The 18,715-nt window shown below is 42.5% G+C and overlaps 2 protein-coding genes across 5 annotated transcripts in view; one reads left to right on the top strand and one right to left on the bottom strand.

Annotated features, from left to right (window-relative positions):
* The window catches only part of PDYN (prodynorphin), a 106,170-nt gene that overhangs the window by 74,076 nt on the left and 13,379 nt on the right, over nt 1–18,715 (bottom strand). For 2 of the 3 annotated variants that reach the window (XR_014235943.1, XM_082361479.1), the window contains exon 1: nt 10,838–17,394. The exons of the other annotated variant lie outside the window; for it this stretch is intronic. The gene's annotated coding sequence lies outside the window, so the exon portion shown is untranslated. Of the gene's footprint in view, nt 1–10,837; nt 17,395–18,715 lie in introns of those variants that run through there. 3 annotated transcript variants of the gene reach the window in all.
* The window catches only part of STK35 (serine/threonine kinase 35), a 45,349-nt gene continuing 44,211 nt past the window's right edge, over nt 17,578–18,715 (top strand). For both annotated transcript variants that reach the window (XR_014235939.1, XM_082361445.1), the window contains exon 1: nt 17,578–18,147. Coding sequence is in view for 1 of the 2 variants with exons in the window: in XM_082361445.1 (XP_082217571.1) it covers nt 17,842–18,147 (306 nt within the window). In the remaining variant the exon portion in view is untranslated. The remainder of the gene's footprint in view (nt 18,148–18,715) is intronic.

Here is an 18,715-nt window from a genome sequence, read left to right on the forward strand (position 1 = left end):
AGTTTCAGTTTGGGATGATGAGAAAGTTCTGAAGATGGATGGTGGTAATGGTTGCACAACAATGTGAATGTACTTAATGCCTCTGAATTGGACACTTAAGGATGGTTCAAATGATAAATTCTATGTTATGTAATATTTTACCACAATGAAAAAAAAAAAAATCACTGACTTCCAGTTTCCAGTCCAGCATGTAAGGAACTCAGAAGCTGTCACTCTGTCCTAACAGGAAGTAAAAAGCTGAAAAATCAACAACTCTTAGGTCTGTAAGAGAAATGAGGTCGCAGGGCAAATTTCAGCCCCCAAAGTTGGAGAGACAGGTAGATACAGAGAGTCAAACTTACTAGAGCAGAAACCTCCACAGAACCAGTGCCAGGGTAGGAAAACCTGAACCATAATTGACAGATTGCTGGAAGCTCAGCATGCATAAGACTGAGAGATACAAACTCTAGGGGAGGAGCCCCCACACTTTATGAGTTTCACTGCTGGGAACTCAACCAGGCTCTCACAGTGAATATTGGAATTTCAGTGAATATGGGATAGAAATCCCTTCCTGATTCTGGCAGGGGGAGAGGAAATATACTGTATTTTAAAATATGCCAGAGCATTCTGTTCTTCTTAACAGAAGACCAGCCTTCAAGAGAAAGTATTTTACCAGAGCCTAACCTATTGGGGTTTTATCAGAGCCTACTTGACCTGGGGGAAGGGAAATACCCAACTCCAGCCCTCTCTACACATTCTGCCCCATCTAAGGGAGGGAGGGAAAAACTGAGACGTGCTTATGAAGCTCACAGCCCAGAGACACGGGCTCACTAGAAGACTGAGACATAATTGTAGGACTATAGAATGCTTCCACTCTTACCACGTTACCACCACTTCACTAAAAACCTGTTTACCAGAGTTCCTTTTATCCAGCCTGACTTTCAACAAAAAAATTACAAGGCATACTAAAAGGCAAAAACACAGTTTGATGAGACAGACAAAATGTCAGAACCAGACTCAGAAAGAGCAGGGATGCTGGAATGGCCAGACTGGGAATATAAAATAACTTTGATCAATATGCTAAGGGCTCTAATGGAAAAAGTAGACCACATGCAAGAACAGATGGGCAATGTAAGCAGAGAGATGGAAATCCTAAGAAATAATGAAAAAGAAATGTAGAGATTAAAACCTCTGTAACAGAAATGAAGTGGTCTCTGCCTTCCATGAAGACTCAAAACATGAGAAATTCTCCAAATATAGCGAAAGGGTTCAGATGCAGGGTGGCCCCCAAATAAAAATAAAATGTCTATTCCACATATCATGTGGTTTAGGACTGGACCGACTCAGACACTTCACACCCTTCTCCTGACAGATGCTAGCATCTGGTGCTGAATCAGAGGGTGGAGGTGTTGCCTTGACCTTGATTTCCCTTTACCAAGTTTAAGTTCATGTTCACAGTATTCAAAACAGCCTCAGTAAGCCGAGCCTTAGTAGGTAACCTAAGGACAGAGGCAAAAAGAGTTTTAATAATTGCCCTATCTTCCCCTGTTTCTTTTTCCAGCCAGCTCACTCTGCCTTCTGCTGAGCTTTAAAGTGTAACTCAAAGACCTCAGTTGATCTACTCCTGAGCACTCATCCAGTCCAGCTCTCAGCCCAATTAACAAGTGCTTTATCCTGGGACTGGGCAAGCAGGTGCTGCCGGGATATTATTACTCAGCTCTCCAGCTAGGCTGTTGGGAGAAGAGGGGCTTTTGCATCCAGAGGCAGCAGACACATCCCTCTAAAGGAGATGAGGAAGTTGTACAGAGGTCTGAGGAAGCACCAAGGGATCACCCAACCCACATGGGAGGTTGGGGTCAGGGAAGACTTCCTAGAAAACCCAATGTTTCTGATGAGTCTAGAAGGAAGAGTAGGAATTAACTCCACTATAAAGGAAAAGTTGATCCAGTCAAAGTACCTGTGTGGGCAGAGTTCCCGAGGTGTGAGAGGGCAAAATATACTCAAGGAATGAGCGCCGTGAGAGAGCTTAGAAATCCAATCAATAAGTGGCTCATCACTTCTTAGTGCATCTCAGATCCCCAGGGGATCTGGTGGGTTCTACCCCAGACTTGAGCCCATATGCACACACTGACACCCGCTGTCCAGGGATCCCAGTTAAGACCCTTTACATAAGTCAATCCTTCATTCACAGATGCCTGAACAGGCCAAGAGAATGTCAAAGTGGCAGTCACAGCAAAGCACTGCCTCTCAGGCAATATTTTCTTTGGTCTCTCTTGCTCAGACTGGAAACTTACCTCTAGTGACTAATGATCTTTATTTTAAAGTGAAGCTCAAATCCCCTGCTTGCTGCAGGGGGGTGGGGTGCGCAGGGCTTGTTGCTTAATCAGCTAGGTGTAAATATTCTGGAGCTCAGCTGGGAACAGACTGGGGGTGTCATCATTCAGGGGGCAGCTTTTTAGTCAACCCCTAAGTCTAGTCCAGCCCCCACCATGCCCCCACCTTTTCCCTATACTGTGGCCACTAAACCTGGGACCACTCGGGTTCAATTTCTCTAGAGTTTCGATCCCAGGTATCCTCTGAGGGGTGAGTGCCTGACAGCAAGGGGTCAAGATACCCCACGACAGAGACTTTGGGTCAATTCTCCTGCTTCATCTCCACCTCCTGCACTACCTGGTTCTCCCCGCTCCTGAGCCTTCCGGGATTCCGGGGTGAAGGGGCTCTTCCTTGATATATGCCGCTCCTTAGGCTGGATGGTTTGACCCTCCTCCATTTTGCCAAATCACTTGCCACTCCCCAACCCAGTTCCTGTCTCCATTTATTGTCTCAGGGTTGGAACTGTCTCCTGGTTTCATCAAAGATAGAGAGGGTGTTTGCATGTTCTCCTTGTGTCTGGTGTGGCTTTTATAAGAAGAGAACAGGATAGAAACAAGACTCAGCCTCCCTTGAATATGATTAATAGTACTGAACTGCACACTTAAGAACGGTGAAGATGCTAAATTTAATGTTATGTGTTTTTTTGCTGAAATTAAAAACAAAACAAAAGTCAGCCATTTTAAAACCAGAAGTCTCCCCATTGAGTTTTCTGAGAATTTTTTTTTTTTTTTTTTTAAAGGGGGAAAGGCCCAGGGATCAGGCATTGGTGCTTTTTTTTTTTTTTAAGATTTATTGATTGATCGATTGATTGATTGATTGCTATGTTGGGTCTTCGTTTCTGTGTGAGGGCTTTCTCTAGTCGCAGCAAGCAGGGGCCACTCTTCATCGCGGTGCGGGGGGCCTCTCGCTATCGTGGCCTCTCTTGTTGCGGAGCACAGGCTCCAGACGCGCAGGCTCAGCAGTTGTGGCTCACGGGCCTAGTTGCTCCGCGGCATGTGGGATCTTCCCAGACCAGGGCGCGAACCCGTGTCCCCTGCATTAGCAGGCAGACTCTCAACCACTGCGCCACCAGGGAAGCCCCTTTTCTGTGAATTTTGAAAAACAAACACAACAAGCATTTCCTTGAAAATCTATTTACATATAGAATGTGGATATTTTGGTTCCTTCTATACAGTTTATTGAGACAATTAAAGGGAATATCTAAAGCTGTGGTTCTCAAAGTGTGGTCTTCAGACCAGCAGCATCAGCATCACTTGGAAATTTGTTAGAAATGCAAATTCTCAGGTCCTACCCTAGACCTACTAAATCAGAAATTCTGCAATCTGTGTTTTAAAAGGCTCTCGGTAACTAAATGTTGAGTATCAGTTTTGTGACGGTTGACATATAGTTAAAATTTGAGAATCACTCATCTAGAGCAATATGGGGGGGAAAGAATGAAATTAAGCATAGGCTGAACATCAAAGAAAGGATCTAACTCCATCACATGGAGAAAAGGTAAACGGAATCATGAAAGGGTGGGAGGAGGTAATTCATGGACTGATGATCATGTGTCAGGTACCTTGTTTGCCAGTTTACATACATCTCATTTAATCCTCAGTTTCCTTGAAAAGAAAGAATTATTCCCCCATTTTACAGATAAGAAAACTGAGGCTTAGGGAAGGTAACTTAGCTAGTTAAGGAGGATTTCAATCAAGGTCTGCCTGATTTCTTAGGTCCTTCTCTTTATTTTCCATACTTCCCTCTTTTAAAAATCACCCCATCACTGAGAATATCTCTGGCTATGGAAGACAGAGGAAAGCAACAAGACTTCTCTGCTTGGTAAAATCCTATCCATTCTCCAAAGCAGAACTCAAACGTCATCTCTTCTGGGAAGTCTTCCAGAACTACCTTGCTCAAAGTTAACCTTTCCATAGCACTTTGCACATACCTGTCTTGGAGTACCTCATACACCTATTATAGTTCTCAAATCTTTGGTCCCAGGATCCATTAGAAATTATTGACATTCAAAGGCAAACGAACCTTGACCTAAACCTCACAGCTTAACAAAAAAATTAATCAAAATGGATTAAAGATTGGATGTAAAATGTTACACTACAAAACTTATAGAGAAAAAAAAATAGGAGAAAATCTTTAGGACCTAGGGCTAGGTGAAGCATTCTTAGACTTAATACCAAAAGCATGATCCGTAAAGGAAAAAAAAAAAAAAAAGATAAATTGGATCATTTTAAAATGAAAACCTTTTGTTCTGAGAAAGAGCCTGTGAAGAGGACAAAAACACTGGGAGAAAATGTTTGCAGACCACATAACTGACAACGGCCTGGTATCTAGAATACATAAAGAACTCTCAAAACTCAAGAGTGAAAACAAATAAATCCAATCAGAAAATGGGCAAAAGACATGAACAGACATTGCACTGAAAAGGATATACAGCTGGCAAACAAGCATATGAAAATATTTTCAACATTATTACCATCAGGAAATGCAAATTAAAATCACAATGAGGTATCACTACACAACTATCGGAATGGGTAAAAGAATAAATACTGATAACACCAAATGCTGGTGAGGATGCAGAGAAACCAGAAACTCATAAAGTGCTGGTAGGAATGTAAAATGGTTCAGCCACTCTGGAAAAGGTACAGTGACTTCTTACAAAATTAAGCATGTGCTTACCATACTACCCAGCAATTGTACTTTGGGGCATTTATCCCAGAGAAGTGAAAACTTACATTCATACAAAAACCTGTCCATGAATGTTCATAACACCTTTATTCATAATAGCCAGAAATCAGAAACAATCCTAATGTCCTTCCACAGGAGAACAATTAAACAAACGGTGGTGCATCCATGCCTGGAACACAGGGAACACACTAGTGATACATGCAACAACATGGATGGATGGCGAGGGGACTATGCTGAGTGAGAGGGCCAACCTCAAAAGGTTACATGGTGAATTATTCCATTTATATAATATTCTTCAACTGACAAAATTATAGAGCGGGAGAATAGGGGTGAGGGAGGGGAGAGGGAAGGAGGTGGCTGTGGCTACAGGAAGGCAGCACGAGGGATCCTTGCAAGGGGACTACTGTTCTGTATCTTGACTCTGGTAGCGGTCACGCAAATCTACACGTGCGATAGAGATGCACAGAATTAAACACACACACACATACATGTAAAACTGGTGATATCTGGATAAGATGGGTGGATTGTATCACTGCCAATTTCCTCTTTGTGATATTGTACTAAAGTTATGCACGATGTTACCACCGGGGGAGACTGGGTGAAGGGTACACAGATCTCTCCATATCATTTCTTATAATTGCACGTGAACCTACAGTGATCTCAAAATGAAAAGTTTAAATAAAGAACTGAGGGCCACAAAGAGATTTTCATTTACGTAGGCTATATCAACTGGTATTTACTATATTCGAAATTAGAGTGGAGACATTTTAACAGTGTTTATTTACTGACTTATCTTTAAGACAATAATAAACATAAATAAAAAATGTGTTAATATAAACAAAACATTCCTATGAAAAATAAGTATATTTTCAAAAAATAGAAGAATAACCATGTTTTACAAATTTACAAATCTCTTTAATGTCTGACTTCATAGACAATTGGATTCTCATATCTGATTCTACATTAATATGTTGTGATATCACATGTCATGCAGCTTATGGAAAATTCCACTGTACACACGTGGAAAATTGAGAGTAAAAGAGGCAAATAATGTCAGTATTCTTATTAAAATAATACGGACTCCCTAAAAGCGTCTCTTGAAAGGAAAGAGAAGATTGTTGCCAGGCAAGTGAAGGAACAGAACACCTGAAGGCATCGTATTAGGGAAGATAGTCAATTGCGATCATGCAAACCTCAGGTAACAATGAGCTAAATAAAATGGAAGTTTATCTTTTTCTGTTATCACAGTCTAGGCTACGTGGTCTTCTGGCTTCTGTGGTTACCCCACAGTGTCAGGGTCCCAGACCCATCCCTCCTGATGCTCCACCATACCTGAGGCTCAGCCCTCACCTGTTTTCGTGGTTCAGAACCATCACATCTGCCTTCCAGCCAGTGGAAGTAGGCAAGCAGAAGGCTGGGCATGCTCCTTCCTTCGGAGGGTACAATTCGGAAGTTGCACACTTTACAAACCATTTGCCAGAACATAGTTTCAAGGGAGGCTGGGAAATGTGAGCTTTGGGACTTCCCTGGTGGTCCAGTGGTTAAGACTCCACGCTTCCACTGCAGGGGGCATGGGTTTGATCCCTGGTCAGGGAACTAAGATCCCACATGCCGCATGGCACAGCCAAAAAGAAAAAAAAAAAAAAGAATAAAATGCGAGCTTCTATTGCTCTATAAGAAATTGGGGGACAACTAGAGGTTTCTGTTCCAAGCCCAGAGGTGAGAAAGTGGAGGGAGGTTTGAGAAGCCAGTAGCTAGGTGTGTTTAGAAGTTGTGGGACAGAGAAGGAAATATAGTAGGAAAGGTGGGTTGGAGCCACATGGTGGAAAGGGGCCACTTCATTCGGTAAGGCAGTGGTTTCAAACCTGAGCGCACAACAGCCTCACCCGAGGGCTTGTTGAAGCTTAGCCCCGCCTGCAGAGTGTCTGATTTACTAGGTCTGCAGAGGAGCCTGAAAATGTACATTCCTAACCAGTTCGAGGGGATGCTGGCACTGCTAGTCCAAGAACTTTGATAAATGTGGAGCCACAGAAAGTTTTAGAGAGGAGAGCAAGATGACAAGGCCTGTATTTCAAAAAGCTGATTCTGTTACAACGACAGGGAACAAGCTGTACTAGAGCTTCCCAGAGCACTAGAGCTTCTCACCCTCTTGATCCTTAATGTTCCTGAGAAATTTCACTCAAGAAAAACGGGGATGATAAAGAGCCTGCAAAGCAGAGTTCACGGAACTCCAGTGCCCAAGGGCCACTCCCACACCTGAGTTTTTCCATCAGTGATAATAATGAGGACCATTTACCTATCCAGGGTGCCAGATGGCACAGATTGAGAAGTCGGACCATGTCCCAAGGCTGTGGGGATTCATGGACTCACCTACACAATGGGTTGGAGAGAAAATTGGTACAACTCCTGAAAGGCAATGTGACAATCAAATCAGAACTCTAAATGCCTGTACGCTTTGACCCAATGGTTCCATTTCCAGGAATTGAGTCTACAGATACACTCGTGTTTGTGTGCAAAAGACAGATTATTCAATGCCCATTGTGCTGGCAAGGGATGGGGAAAAACCTGAATGTCACCCACAGAGGGCTGGTTAAATAAACCATGGTGCATCCAAAAATGGAGTAATGGGCAGCCCTTAAAAATAACAAGTTAGATCTATGTAAGCCAGTTTATAATAATCATAGATAGATAGAGATAGAGAAGTATATGTCTTGTGTGTGTGCGTGTGTGTGTGCACATGTCAAGGGGCAGAACACTGTTGTAAAATGCTGCCATTTAAAAAAATATATAGGACTTCCCTGGTGGCACAGTGGTTAAGAATCCGCCTGCCAATGCAGGGGACACGGGTTCGAGCTCTGGTCCGGGAAGATCCCACATGCCGCAGAGCAACTAAGCCCGTGTGCCACAACTACTGAGCCTGCGCTCTAGAGCCCACGAGCCACAACTACTGAGCCCGTGTGCCACAACTACTGAAGCCCATGTGCCTAGAGCCCATGCTCTGCAACAAGAGAAGCCACCTCAATAAACCCATGCACCGCAACGAAGAGTCGCCCCGCTCACCGCCACTAGAGAAAGCCCACACACAGCAACAAAGACCCAACGCAGCCAAAATTAAAATGCGTGTGTGTATATATATATAAATAAATAAATATATATTTATATATATACACATTTGTGGGACTTCCCTGGTGGTCCAGTGGGTAAGACTACTCCACACTCCCAATGCAGGGGGCCCGGGTTCGATCCCTGGTCAGGGAACTAGATCCCACATGCGTGCCCCAACTAAAGGTCCCGCACGCCACAACTAAGAGCCAGCACAGCCAAAATTAATTAATTAATTAATTAAAAACGAAAAACAAATATACCTATTAAATATATATATACACATTTGTATACATGTATACATAGTTATATATGCAGAGCACATCTTTGAAAAGATTCTGAGAAACAGTCTGCCTTTCAGGATAGGAATTGGAATGGAAGTCCAGGTTGAGAAGGAAACTTACTTTTCACTGTAAACATTTTGTTTGATTTTTTTTCAACCCGGCATATGCATTACTTATCTAAATAAGTAAACATAGAAGCAGTGCCATGTGCTTTACATGCTTTATCTCACTAAATCTTCAGAAAACCTAGAAGGGAAGTACTTTTGCTATTCACAAGGTACAAGGAGGTTAAATTATTTGGGGGAGGGGCCGAGGGGGAATGGAAGGAACCTTGATTTGTAAGGTTTGCCAGTTTCCATGGTGTAAATACTCCCTACCTGGCTGATTTCCAGCTGCTGCTGTGATGTCACTGAGCAGAGCTGGGGACAGATGTGCACGAACAGCTCTCAGGAGCCTAGAGGAAGCAGCTCCAGCACAGCCTTGTAGGGGAACTTGCACCCCCCAAACAAGGTACCATTGACTCTTCCCACCTCATACCTGAAGGGGTTGTTTTTCAAGAACAAAACAAATGTAAGCAAATATGCCACTTCAGGACCTAAGAGCAGCTTCCAGGGATCTTTATAGACACTGGGGCATTTATTTACGGTATAAACAACTTGCCTTGTTTTACAATAAATTTGAAACAGAAACCCAGAAATTAAAATTAAGCATCTGGGTTTTATATTTGCAAATTGCTTTGCCATTCTCTTTATGAAATACTGCACACAGCTATACAAGCATAAGGCAATAAAAGAACAATAAATTAATCAGTGTTAGTATTCTGTCAACACAGCCCCACATTCTTATCAGGGCCAGCAATCTAAATTAGGAAAGTGGTTTAGAAACTTGCCCGGTGCTTTAATGGGAGAGGTTGGGTAAGAGGATCAGACAGACTCGGGTTCAAGTTGTGTTCCAGTTCTGCCACTTGTGAGGTGCCTCGGGCAAGTCACCTCACCTCTGAGTTTCAAGTTACTCATGTGTTAAGTGAGGATAGTGCCCACTATACAGATTTGTACAGGCAAGTTTGCCAAGTTTAACAGATAAGGTTAATGTGTCGTCTACACCTGGATATAAGGCAGGATGGTTTTCCCCAAAAATTATCCCTCAGAAGAAATTGGGAGTTGCCTAATATTTAAGTTCTTACGAAGCCTCACAGTCTTTCATATTCCCTAGACTCTCTCAATAACTTTCAACAACAAAGTATTGTTTGCAAAAGACCAATTTATAGAAGTCACCTGAAGGAAGGGGTTTAAAAAAAAAAAAACAGTTTTTGACACAGATGTAGTCATTATACTAGGGGCTGATCTCATACCCCTTGTAAAGATGCAAGCCTTATAAAGAGGACTTTAAAAGTAATCCATTAAATGTTAGGATGTTGTGATCACAAATATAAACCAATAGGGCAAACAGAAAAACAATACTGTCCTAAGATTGAGTGAACTGGGACTTTAAGGATAAAATATTTCAATGACAGCATTATATAAAGGCTCAGAAAGTCCTGGATCACAAACAAATTAGGAGTGAAATGTATGTGATCTAGAAAGTGCGTTGGGTGATTCAGAAACTATCCCTAGTGATAATAAAGATATGAGATCAAAGATTCACAGGACAAGGGGCTTCCCTGGTGGCGCAGTGGTTGAGAATCTGCCTGCCAATGCAGGGGACACGGGTTCGAGTCCTGGTCTGGGAAGATCCCACGTGCCGCGGAGCAACTGGGCCCGTGAGCCACAACTACTGAGCCTGCGCGTCTGGAGCCTGTGCTCTGCAACAAGAGAGGCCGCGATAGTGAGAGGCCCGCGCACCGCGATGAAGAGTGGCCCCCACTTGCCGCAACTGGAGAAAGCCATTGCACAGAAACGAAGACCCAACTCAGCCATAAATAAATAAATAAATAAATTAATTAATTAATTAAAAAAAAAGATTCACAGGACAAGATGAAATAAAGCTGTTTTGTAAAGTGTCAGATTAGGAAAAAAACCCAATATTTCTAAATTAATATATTAGTTATTAATATATAATATATTTAAATAACATTATTTAAATAATATATTAATAATCTTGAAAGCATGTGCATACCTAAAATAATAAATTAAATATTATACATAGACGTTTGATTATTTCATCTACAGCCTTAAGAATTTACATATTCAAGATGGCCCCCCAAATATTTCCTTTTTGCAACCTTCTCATTGTGAAATATGGGAGGATCACTTTATATTGGGGATCACCTAACATTGAGACATGTATGTACAAACACTTAAAACCCACAAAGCTCTGTGTGGTTTGTGACAGGTACTGTTACAGTTGTTAATACTATTTTTATCATGATTGCTCTCCCACAAGCTGGGCTGTTTGGTTGTGCTGTTCTAAGCATTTACCTGGATTGGAATTTCCTGATCATCCACATCCTACCTGTGTGATCTTGGGCAAGTTGCCTAAACTCTCTGTGCCTCAGTTTCCTCATCTGTAATACAGAGATAATAATATCAATAGTATCTCAGAGGGTTAAGAATTCAGTAAATTAGTATATGTAAGAAGTGTATGAATCAGTGCCTAGTAAGTACTTCTTAAATGTTTGTTGGAATCATTATTTTCACCAATGGAAAACTATAACTATTTAGAAACATAGCAGTTTTCCTCACAACACCAGATTTTACCAGCAGAGAACTTGTCTTATTCATCTCTGGATCCCCAACTCACACACAGGGCCTAATGCCCACTAAATGTTGGTTGAACCAATAGTAAGTTCTATAGAGGAAGAAAGACAGTGTATAATGTTCAGGCCCTGCATAGCACCTGGTTCCATTAGTTGAAAGAGGAAATTTTGAGTGTTGATACCTATGGTGCAGCCTCATTTCTCTCTGGCCAACCAAAATCTAAAGGAAAGTCACAGTGCAATAGAGCCAGAAAAGACTGAGCACTGGCTGCTTCTTTCTGGTCCTCACAAGACTCTATGTTCCTCCATCACAGGAACTGGGTTTCATTCATTTCAGTCCCTAATCCAGCAAACAGTAGGAACTTAATCAGTACTCACTGAGCAAATGAATGATGAGATGCAGTCTACATTATTGCACATTCTTTTTAAACTGAATTTTATTGTTTTTTCATATCTACAAAAAAGTACTTAAAAACTAATACCAAAAATATGTACATAAAAGGTTCAAATAATACAGAAGTGTTGAATCACCTAGAGAGAATTCTTCTTCGCATCTAGAGTATTATTTATCCAAATGTTTCCTTTATGTATGTAGAAACTAACATGTAAGTACATGTAACATGTAAGTACCATGAGCTTTGGAATCAGGTATGCCTTGGTTTGAAACCAAGCTCCATCACTTCTTAGTGCTATGGCCTTGAAAAAGTCACATAACCTCTCTGTGCCTCAGTTTCTATGGAAAATGGAGATAATAATGAAACTTACCCTACAGTGTATTGGAATAAATAAATTAATATGTACAGAGCACTTAGGACAGCTCCCAATACAGAGAAACAACTCAATGAAGGCTAGCAACTATTTATACATATTTAAACAAAATTTGAGCTTATACTATAGATCCTAGTTTACATTTGCTTTTTATATAACAATATGTTGTGAATACTTGTTCACAACATATACAATATGTTGTGATTACTTGTTCTGTAGCATATACAGAGCTAACTCCTTCTTTTTGATGGCTACATTATATTCAAATATGTGGCAGTATGTAACTAATCCCGTCTCTGGCACTTGAGTATTTCTAATATTTTATTATTACAAATGACCACAATAAAAATTCTTGCAGCACATATATTGTTCCACTAATGGGTAAGTATTTCTATAGGATAAATCCTAGAAATGAGATTGCTGGTTCAAAGTGTATGGATTTTTAAATATATTAATAGACAATAAATTTTCAAATTGCCTTCCTAAAAGGCTGTATGCTTCATACTTTGATCAATGAGTGTACTTTGGTGCCTTATGGTTGTGTACATTTCAACCAGATTCCCCAATAGTTTATTTTGAATGTCCCAGTAGTTATAGAATCAAGGACTTTGCCCTGCTAGCTCATTGTATTCCTTTATCTTTCTAAAAACCATAAACAACTCCTAAGAACTTAGCAACCAATTTTCTGCAGCAAATACTCAGATGATAGCCTGACAAAGAATTTCTATGACATTCCCAGAAGGGAGAGGAGGAAAGGTTGGAATTTCGGAGCCCTGAAGTGGCTGATGGGAAGAACATGTGAAATGAGAACAATCCATTAAGTTTGGGAAACAGGGTGGCTGTATCTGCTTCCATCTTTGTTTTCTGTGACTCAGACCCTTGTTAAATAAACAAGAGGCCCTCTCTGTTGAGTATCACTGGGTGCACTGTCTCTAGTGTGGTGTCCCCAGGGTGTGATTTCGGTACGTACTACTTGTAGCCCTCCAGATGCTTCTAGGTGATTCAAGGACAAGAGGAGCACCTCATGGCCAGAAGCTGAACAGCGCCACCAAGCTGACAGGCTGTTTCAGTGGTGGCCAAAGCCCACACCCACTCTTATTTTTAATTTCAATTTCAATCCAAGTAATAAATATACATAATGTTTAAGAGTTAATTACTACTACGAGTTAGATACTATTACAAGGCTTATAACAAAAATCCCCTTTCTCACCACTAAGTCCCATCCCATGAAGCAATAACTCTTTCTATGTTTACTTCTTTATACCTGACTATGGTGTCACTTCAAGATTTTAAAATTTTAGACCTTTTCTATTAACTTACAGCTATGGAGAATAAAAATTTAGTTTCTCTCTCTCTCTCTCTCTCTCACACACACACACACACACACACACACACACACACATACCTTCCCTCTCCAATTTTCCAAAAATAATTATATCATAATTTCTGGTTAAATCAAGGTACTGTTCTTACATTATAATGACAATGTAATATTATTTCCAGCTGAGTGTTGTAGTTTATGATGATTACAATGTTCTTCTTATAAATTGTCTTTGTTTTCTTGGCTTTAATAATCACCTTGGCTTACTTGCTTAGTTTTCTGTGAGTAGCTCCAATCCATCCTCAAACTCTTTGCCAGAACTCCAATCCTCTATAATTGCCTCAGCTTTGTGCTCAGTCCAGGGGCAGTTTAGTGTAATGCAGTGGTTCTCAAAGTGTGCTTCCCGGACCAACAACATTAGCATCAGCATCACCTGGGACCTAGTGAGACATGAAAATAATCAAGCCCTACCCAGGACTTACTGGTTAGCCGCTCTGGGGTGGGATCCAGCAATCTAGGTGACGCTGAGGTGCACTTCAGCTGGAGAACCCCGGTTTGTGTCAAAGTTAAGAGTTTGGGCACCAAAACCCAAGGCTGCTGGGGATCAGATTTCAGCTACTCCACTTGCTTGTAATGTGACAGCTTCCAAGGTTCAATCTTCCCATTCATAAAATGGGGTCAACCGTATCTCCCTGTAATTGTTGTGAGCTTCGGGCTGTTAGGAAGCATGACAGGCTCCAGTTTTTCTTGGAGACAGCCCTCCTGGAGCCTCTGAAATCCAGTTCCATCATGCGAGGGGAGTTCAAGCCAATGGCATAGCCTCCCCACAGTCCTCCCCAGCGTCCCCCACTCAAGAGTACACCCTCCACTGAGGCACCCACCTCAAGCTTCTGTCCTTCAGAACATCCACAGCCCCTCCCATACCCCATATCAACTTCTCTCCCCTTAACCCCTTCCCATCCTCAGCTCCCCTGCTACAACCGCCATTTCAGACGATTCTCTGCCATGGCCCTGTGCCACCTCCAGCCCCCAACCCTCAACTCCCAAGCCCCCTCCTCATTCCCACTACCCTCTGACGCAGCCCACTGGAGCAGTCTCAGCCTTCTCCCAGCTTCCATCCCTTCCACACTCTTCCACTCACCCAACCTTTCCTTCCCAGCCCAGAGCCTACTGCTTTCCCAGAGAACCCCTCCCCGCCACCACAGGGCCAGCTGCCCCTGGGTGTTCTCACCCCCTGAAGTAGCGGGGATGGGAAGGAAGCATCACCATTCTGCTTCCCACTACTCTTCCCTATTCCCTGCGCTCCAGTCACACTGGCCTCTTTGGGTGCTACATCTCAGGGCCTTTGCACCTGCTCTTCCCCCTGACATGGAATGTTCTTCTAGTTGGTATGCATTACTGCCCCTTAGCAGTAATTCCCACCCAAAGATGACCACTGATAAGATTTCTGCCACCATAGATCAGTGTAGCTTGACCTTACATTAATGGAATCAAATAGCATGTACTCTTTTTCCCCATTTTTTTTTACAACTTTATTGAGGTAAAGCTGTAAAACTGACGTACAAAAACTGCACTTATTTAAAGTGTACAGTGTACAATTTGAAGTATTTTGAACACATTCCCCCCTTGAAAGTATCACAAGGTAATTTCAAGATAACGAACATATCCATCCCCTCAAAAAGTTTCTCAAGTCCCTTCGTATTCCATCCCCTCTTCCCCACCCCAACTACTAATCTGCTTTCTGTCACCATAAATTAGTTTGCATTTTCAAGAATTGTATATAGAATAATCGAGTATATACCCTTTTGTTCTTGACTTCTTTCACTTAGCATAATTATTTTGATTCATCCATGTTGTATCAATACTTCATTCCTTTTTTTTTTTTTTCCCCCACTGAACAGCATTTCTTGGTACAAAAATACCACAATTTGGTTATCCCTTCATTTATTGATGAACACTGGAGTGTTTTCCAGTTTGAGACTTATAGAAAAAACCACTATAAACATTCTTATGCAAGTGTATTAGTGAACACAAGTTTTCATTTATCTTGGGTAAATACCTAGGCATGCAATTACTGGGCTATAGGGTAGATATATGTTTAACTTTACAAGAAACTGCCGAACCTTTTTTTTCCAAAGTGGTTGTACCATTTCACATTCTCACCCATTGGCTTAAATTTGACATCAATCATGTTCCTCACAGCTTCTGTACTTACTCCCTCTGCCTGAAATGCCTTTCCACTAGTTTTAGCATGGCTGGCTTGAGGTCTCAGCTCGTGTCACTGTTATAGATTTAATTGTTATAGACTGGTATAGACTTAATTCCCCCCTCCCCACCCTTGCCAAAATCATATGTGGAATTCACAACCCCCAGTACCTTAGAATGTATCATTAATACATTTGGGGATAAAGTCTTTAAAGGGGTGATTAAGTTAAATGAGCCAGTTAGGGTAGGCCCTAATCCAATACGACTGTGTCCTTATAAGAAGAGGAAAAGATATCCCCACAGAGAAAATGTCTTATGAGGACACAGCCAGAAGGCAGCCATCTGCAAACTAAGAACAGAGGTCTCAGGAGAAACCAAACCTGCCAACACTTTGATCTTGGACTTCTAGCATCCACAACTGTGAGAAAATAAATTCCTGTTAAGCCATCCAGTCAGTGGTATTTTGTTATGGCAGCCCTAGCAAACTAATACAGAGGCCTTCCAATCAGCATTTTGTAACCATGGGAGTAATTGACTCAGGCAAGAACCATAAATGAATGCTAAAAACAGTGGGTGAGAGTCTGATGAAGAACAGGATAGTCTCAAATATATCTTCCCACAAGACACTTAATAATTACAAACGGAAAAATTGTAACTTTTCAGTGGAGTACCTTGGCAGACACCACCTTAACCAAATGATCAAAGTGAACATCATCAGCATTGGAATAAAAAAATGCCATGTGCCTCCTGATGTGGTACACTGAGGACACAACTCCTTTCAGTGCCATTCCTACCAAAAATGCATAACCTAATTCTAATCATGAGAAAATATCAGACAAACCTAAACTTAGGGACATCTACAAAATAACTCACCAATACTCTTCAAAAATGTTAAGGTCATAAAAGACAAAGAAAAGCTGAGTAATTAACTGCCTTTCTAGAGTAAAGGAAACTCCGGAGGCATGACAACTAAATGCAAAGTAATCCTGATTGGATCGTAGGGAATAGCTATATTATTGGGACAATTAGCAAAATTTAAATATGGAAGACATATTAAAGAACTGTATTATTGTCAAAATTCTTGATTTTGATAATTGTACTGAGATTGTGCAAGAGAATATCCATGTTCTTAGGAAGAACACACAGAAATATTTAGGGATTAAAGGGGAATGATGTCTGAAATTTACTCTAAAGTGGTTTTGGGGGAAAAGAAAGTACAAATACATATTATATATAATACATACACAAACAAATACACAAGAGAATATGATAATGCAAATGTAGTAAAATATAACAAATTATTATTATGGTTAAAAATATGAGATTCTTTACTATTCTTGTAATTTATATGTAAATTTGAAATTTTATCCAAAAAAAGTTAAGTTTTTAGTGACCACACTAACAAAAGTGGCCTGTCCCCAACCTCCAGGCACTCTTTAGCGCATCCTTTTCCTCTATTACAGTTACATTGTCAAAAATGATCTTTTGTATTTATTTAATAATATCTAACATTTAATGTGTGCAAGGCCCTGTCCTATTCTAAGTGCTTTAACTGTCTAACCTCAGTGAATCCTTCAACTACGGTTCTTCCCATATTACAGATGAGAACAAGAGACACAAGAAAGTGTTATCTTCACAGTCACCCATACGATTTGACGAGGCACAGAACCTCAACTAAGGTAGATACTGTCTTGTTCACCGCTCTTTCCCCAACAATTTAGAACAAAAACGGTGCCTAGTACATTACAGGCACTCAATATCTGTAGATTCAGTTTATAAATATGGAGCACCTACTCGGCACTGAGGTACAAAGCAGTAAACAAAATATTTAAAAATTCACGTCTAAATGGAGCTTACATTCAGCACTCTCAGCCCTGCACCCAATTAGCCACTTTAGATTTATATCAAAATCTAAATATTTATGTTAATATTTATATATTAATATTTTATATAATATATATTTATATATTTTTTTTATTTGGGGGCTATCAACCCTGGGAGGCAAGGCCGAGTCTACCCATTTTTCAGAAGGGGAAACTGAGGCTCCAAGTGGGGCAATGTTTTGCCCAGGATCAAGGGGCTTAATAGGAGACGGGGCGTGGATTCCATCCCAGCGCGGGCGGTTCCCAGGCAAAACCTATGAATCAATTAAACCGACCAATCCAATCAACCAATCAGTATTTATTAGGGCCTACTGGATGCAGCTCCTCTTCACGCAGCGCAGGCGAGGAAGAGAGGAGGTTGCGGTGCTCAGGCGGCTGCGGAGACCGGAGGCCGCAGCCCGATCGCGGGAATTTGGCGCCTGTTTTTTGTTGGTTGGGTGTTCTCGCCTGTGATTGGGCCCCGGCCCCGCGTGGGTGAGCCCGGCTGCTGCTGGTCGGCGGACCTTGGCAGGACCCCGGCGGCGCCGTACTCGGCTGCCCTCCCGGGGGATGGGCCACCAGGAACCCCCGCTGGCCCGAGTGCGGGCGGGACGTGCGGCTTATATAAAAAGGTTACGTAAAGGGCTCAGCTGGCGCGAACACGTGGAGAGCCGCGGGAGTCCTGACGCCCAGTTGTCCCCCGAGAGCACCGCTGCCGTCACCCGTGCAGTAGCAGCTTCTGTCGCACGCCCGACCCGAGCCACGGTCTCTCGCGCGGCTAGGTACCCGAAGCAGCCCTGGCCCGGAGCGGACCATCCCCAGCTGGGGGCCTTAGGGGGGAAACGCGCTGCCCGGAAGTGGAAGGGCGCAGGCCAGGTAAGGGCGCGGTCCGCGAAGTGAAAGGTTGCACCCAAGCTGGAACTACGCCCGCCGCCTCGGGCGTCTGGGGAGGGCAGCTGCGTCCCCGGTTGGGCGCGCTCAGGGACTCCGAACTTTTAAGCCAACCCCTTACACCCGCAGCCCGGCGGGACTTGGGTCGGTCCGCTGGGCTCCACTCCGGCTTAATTCAATGGACTGTTTACACCCGGGAGAACACAGGGTGGGACGCGGGGAGGGGCATCCCTGAGGGAGCCAAGCGGAAAAGAAGATTTCCACAGTCCGAATTTCTTCTTAAGGGTGATTTTCATAAGTCGCGAAAGCTCCGAGTCCTTGTTTCTCGTATTGCTATACAATAAATTAACTGAAAAGGCGGGGAGTTTCTGCTTTTCTTTCCGGCTCCCCCTCTGAGCCAGTGCCCCGTGGTTTCGTCTTTCCCGCTTCCCCCTCCCCTCCCCCGTTTAGTCAGCAACCGTGGCTTCCGTCTTAAAGGGGCCGTGGCGGCCGGAGGAGGAGGTGGGACGCCCTGAGGCCTGCGCTGCTTGCCTCCCGGCCTCGGCCTGGTCGT

The sequence above is a fragment of the Balaenoptera borealis genome, assembly GCF_965194805.1.
Source record: "Balaenoptera borealis genome assembly, chromosome: 16".
In the NCBI taxonomy this organism is placed as follows: domain Eukaryota; kingdom Metazoa; phylum Chordata; class Mammalia; order Artiodactyla; family Balaenopteridae; genus Balaenoptera; species Balaenoptera borealis.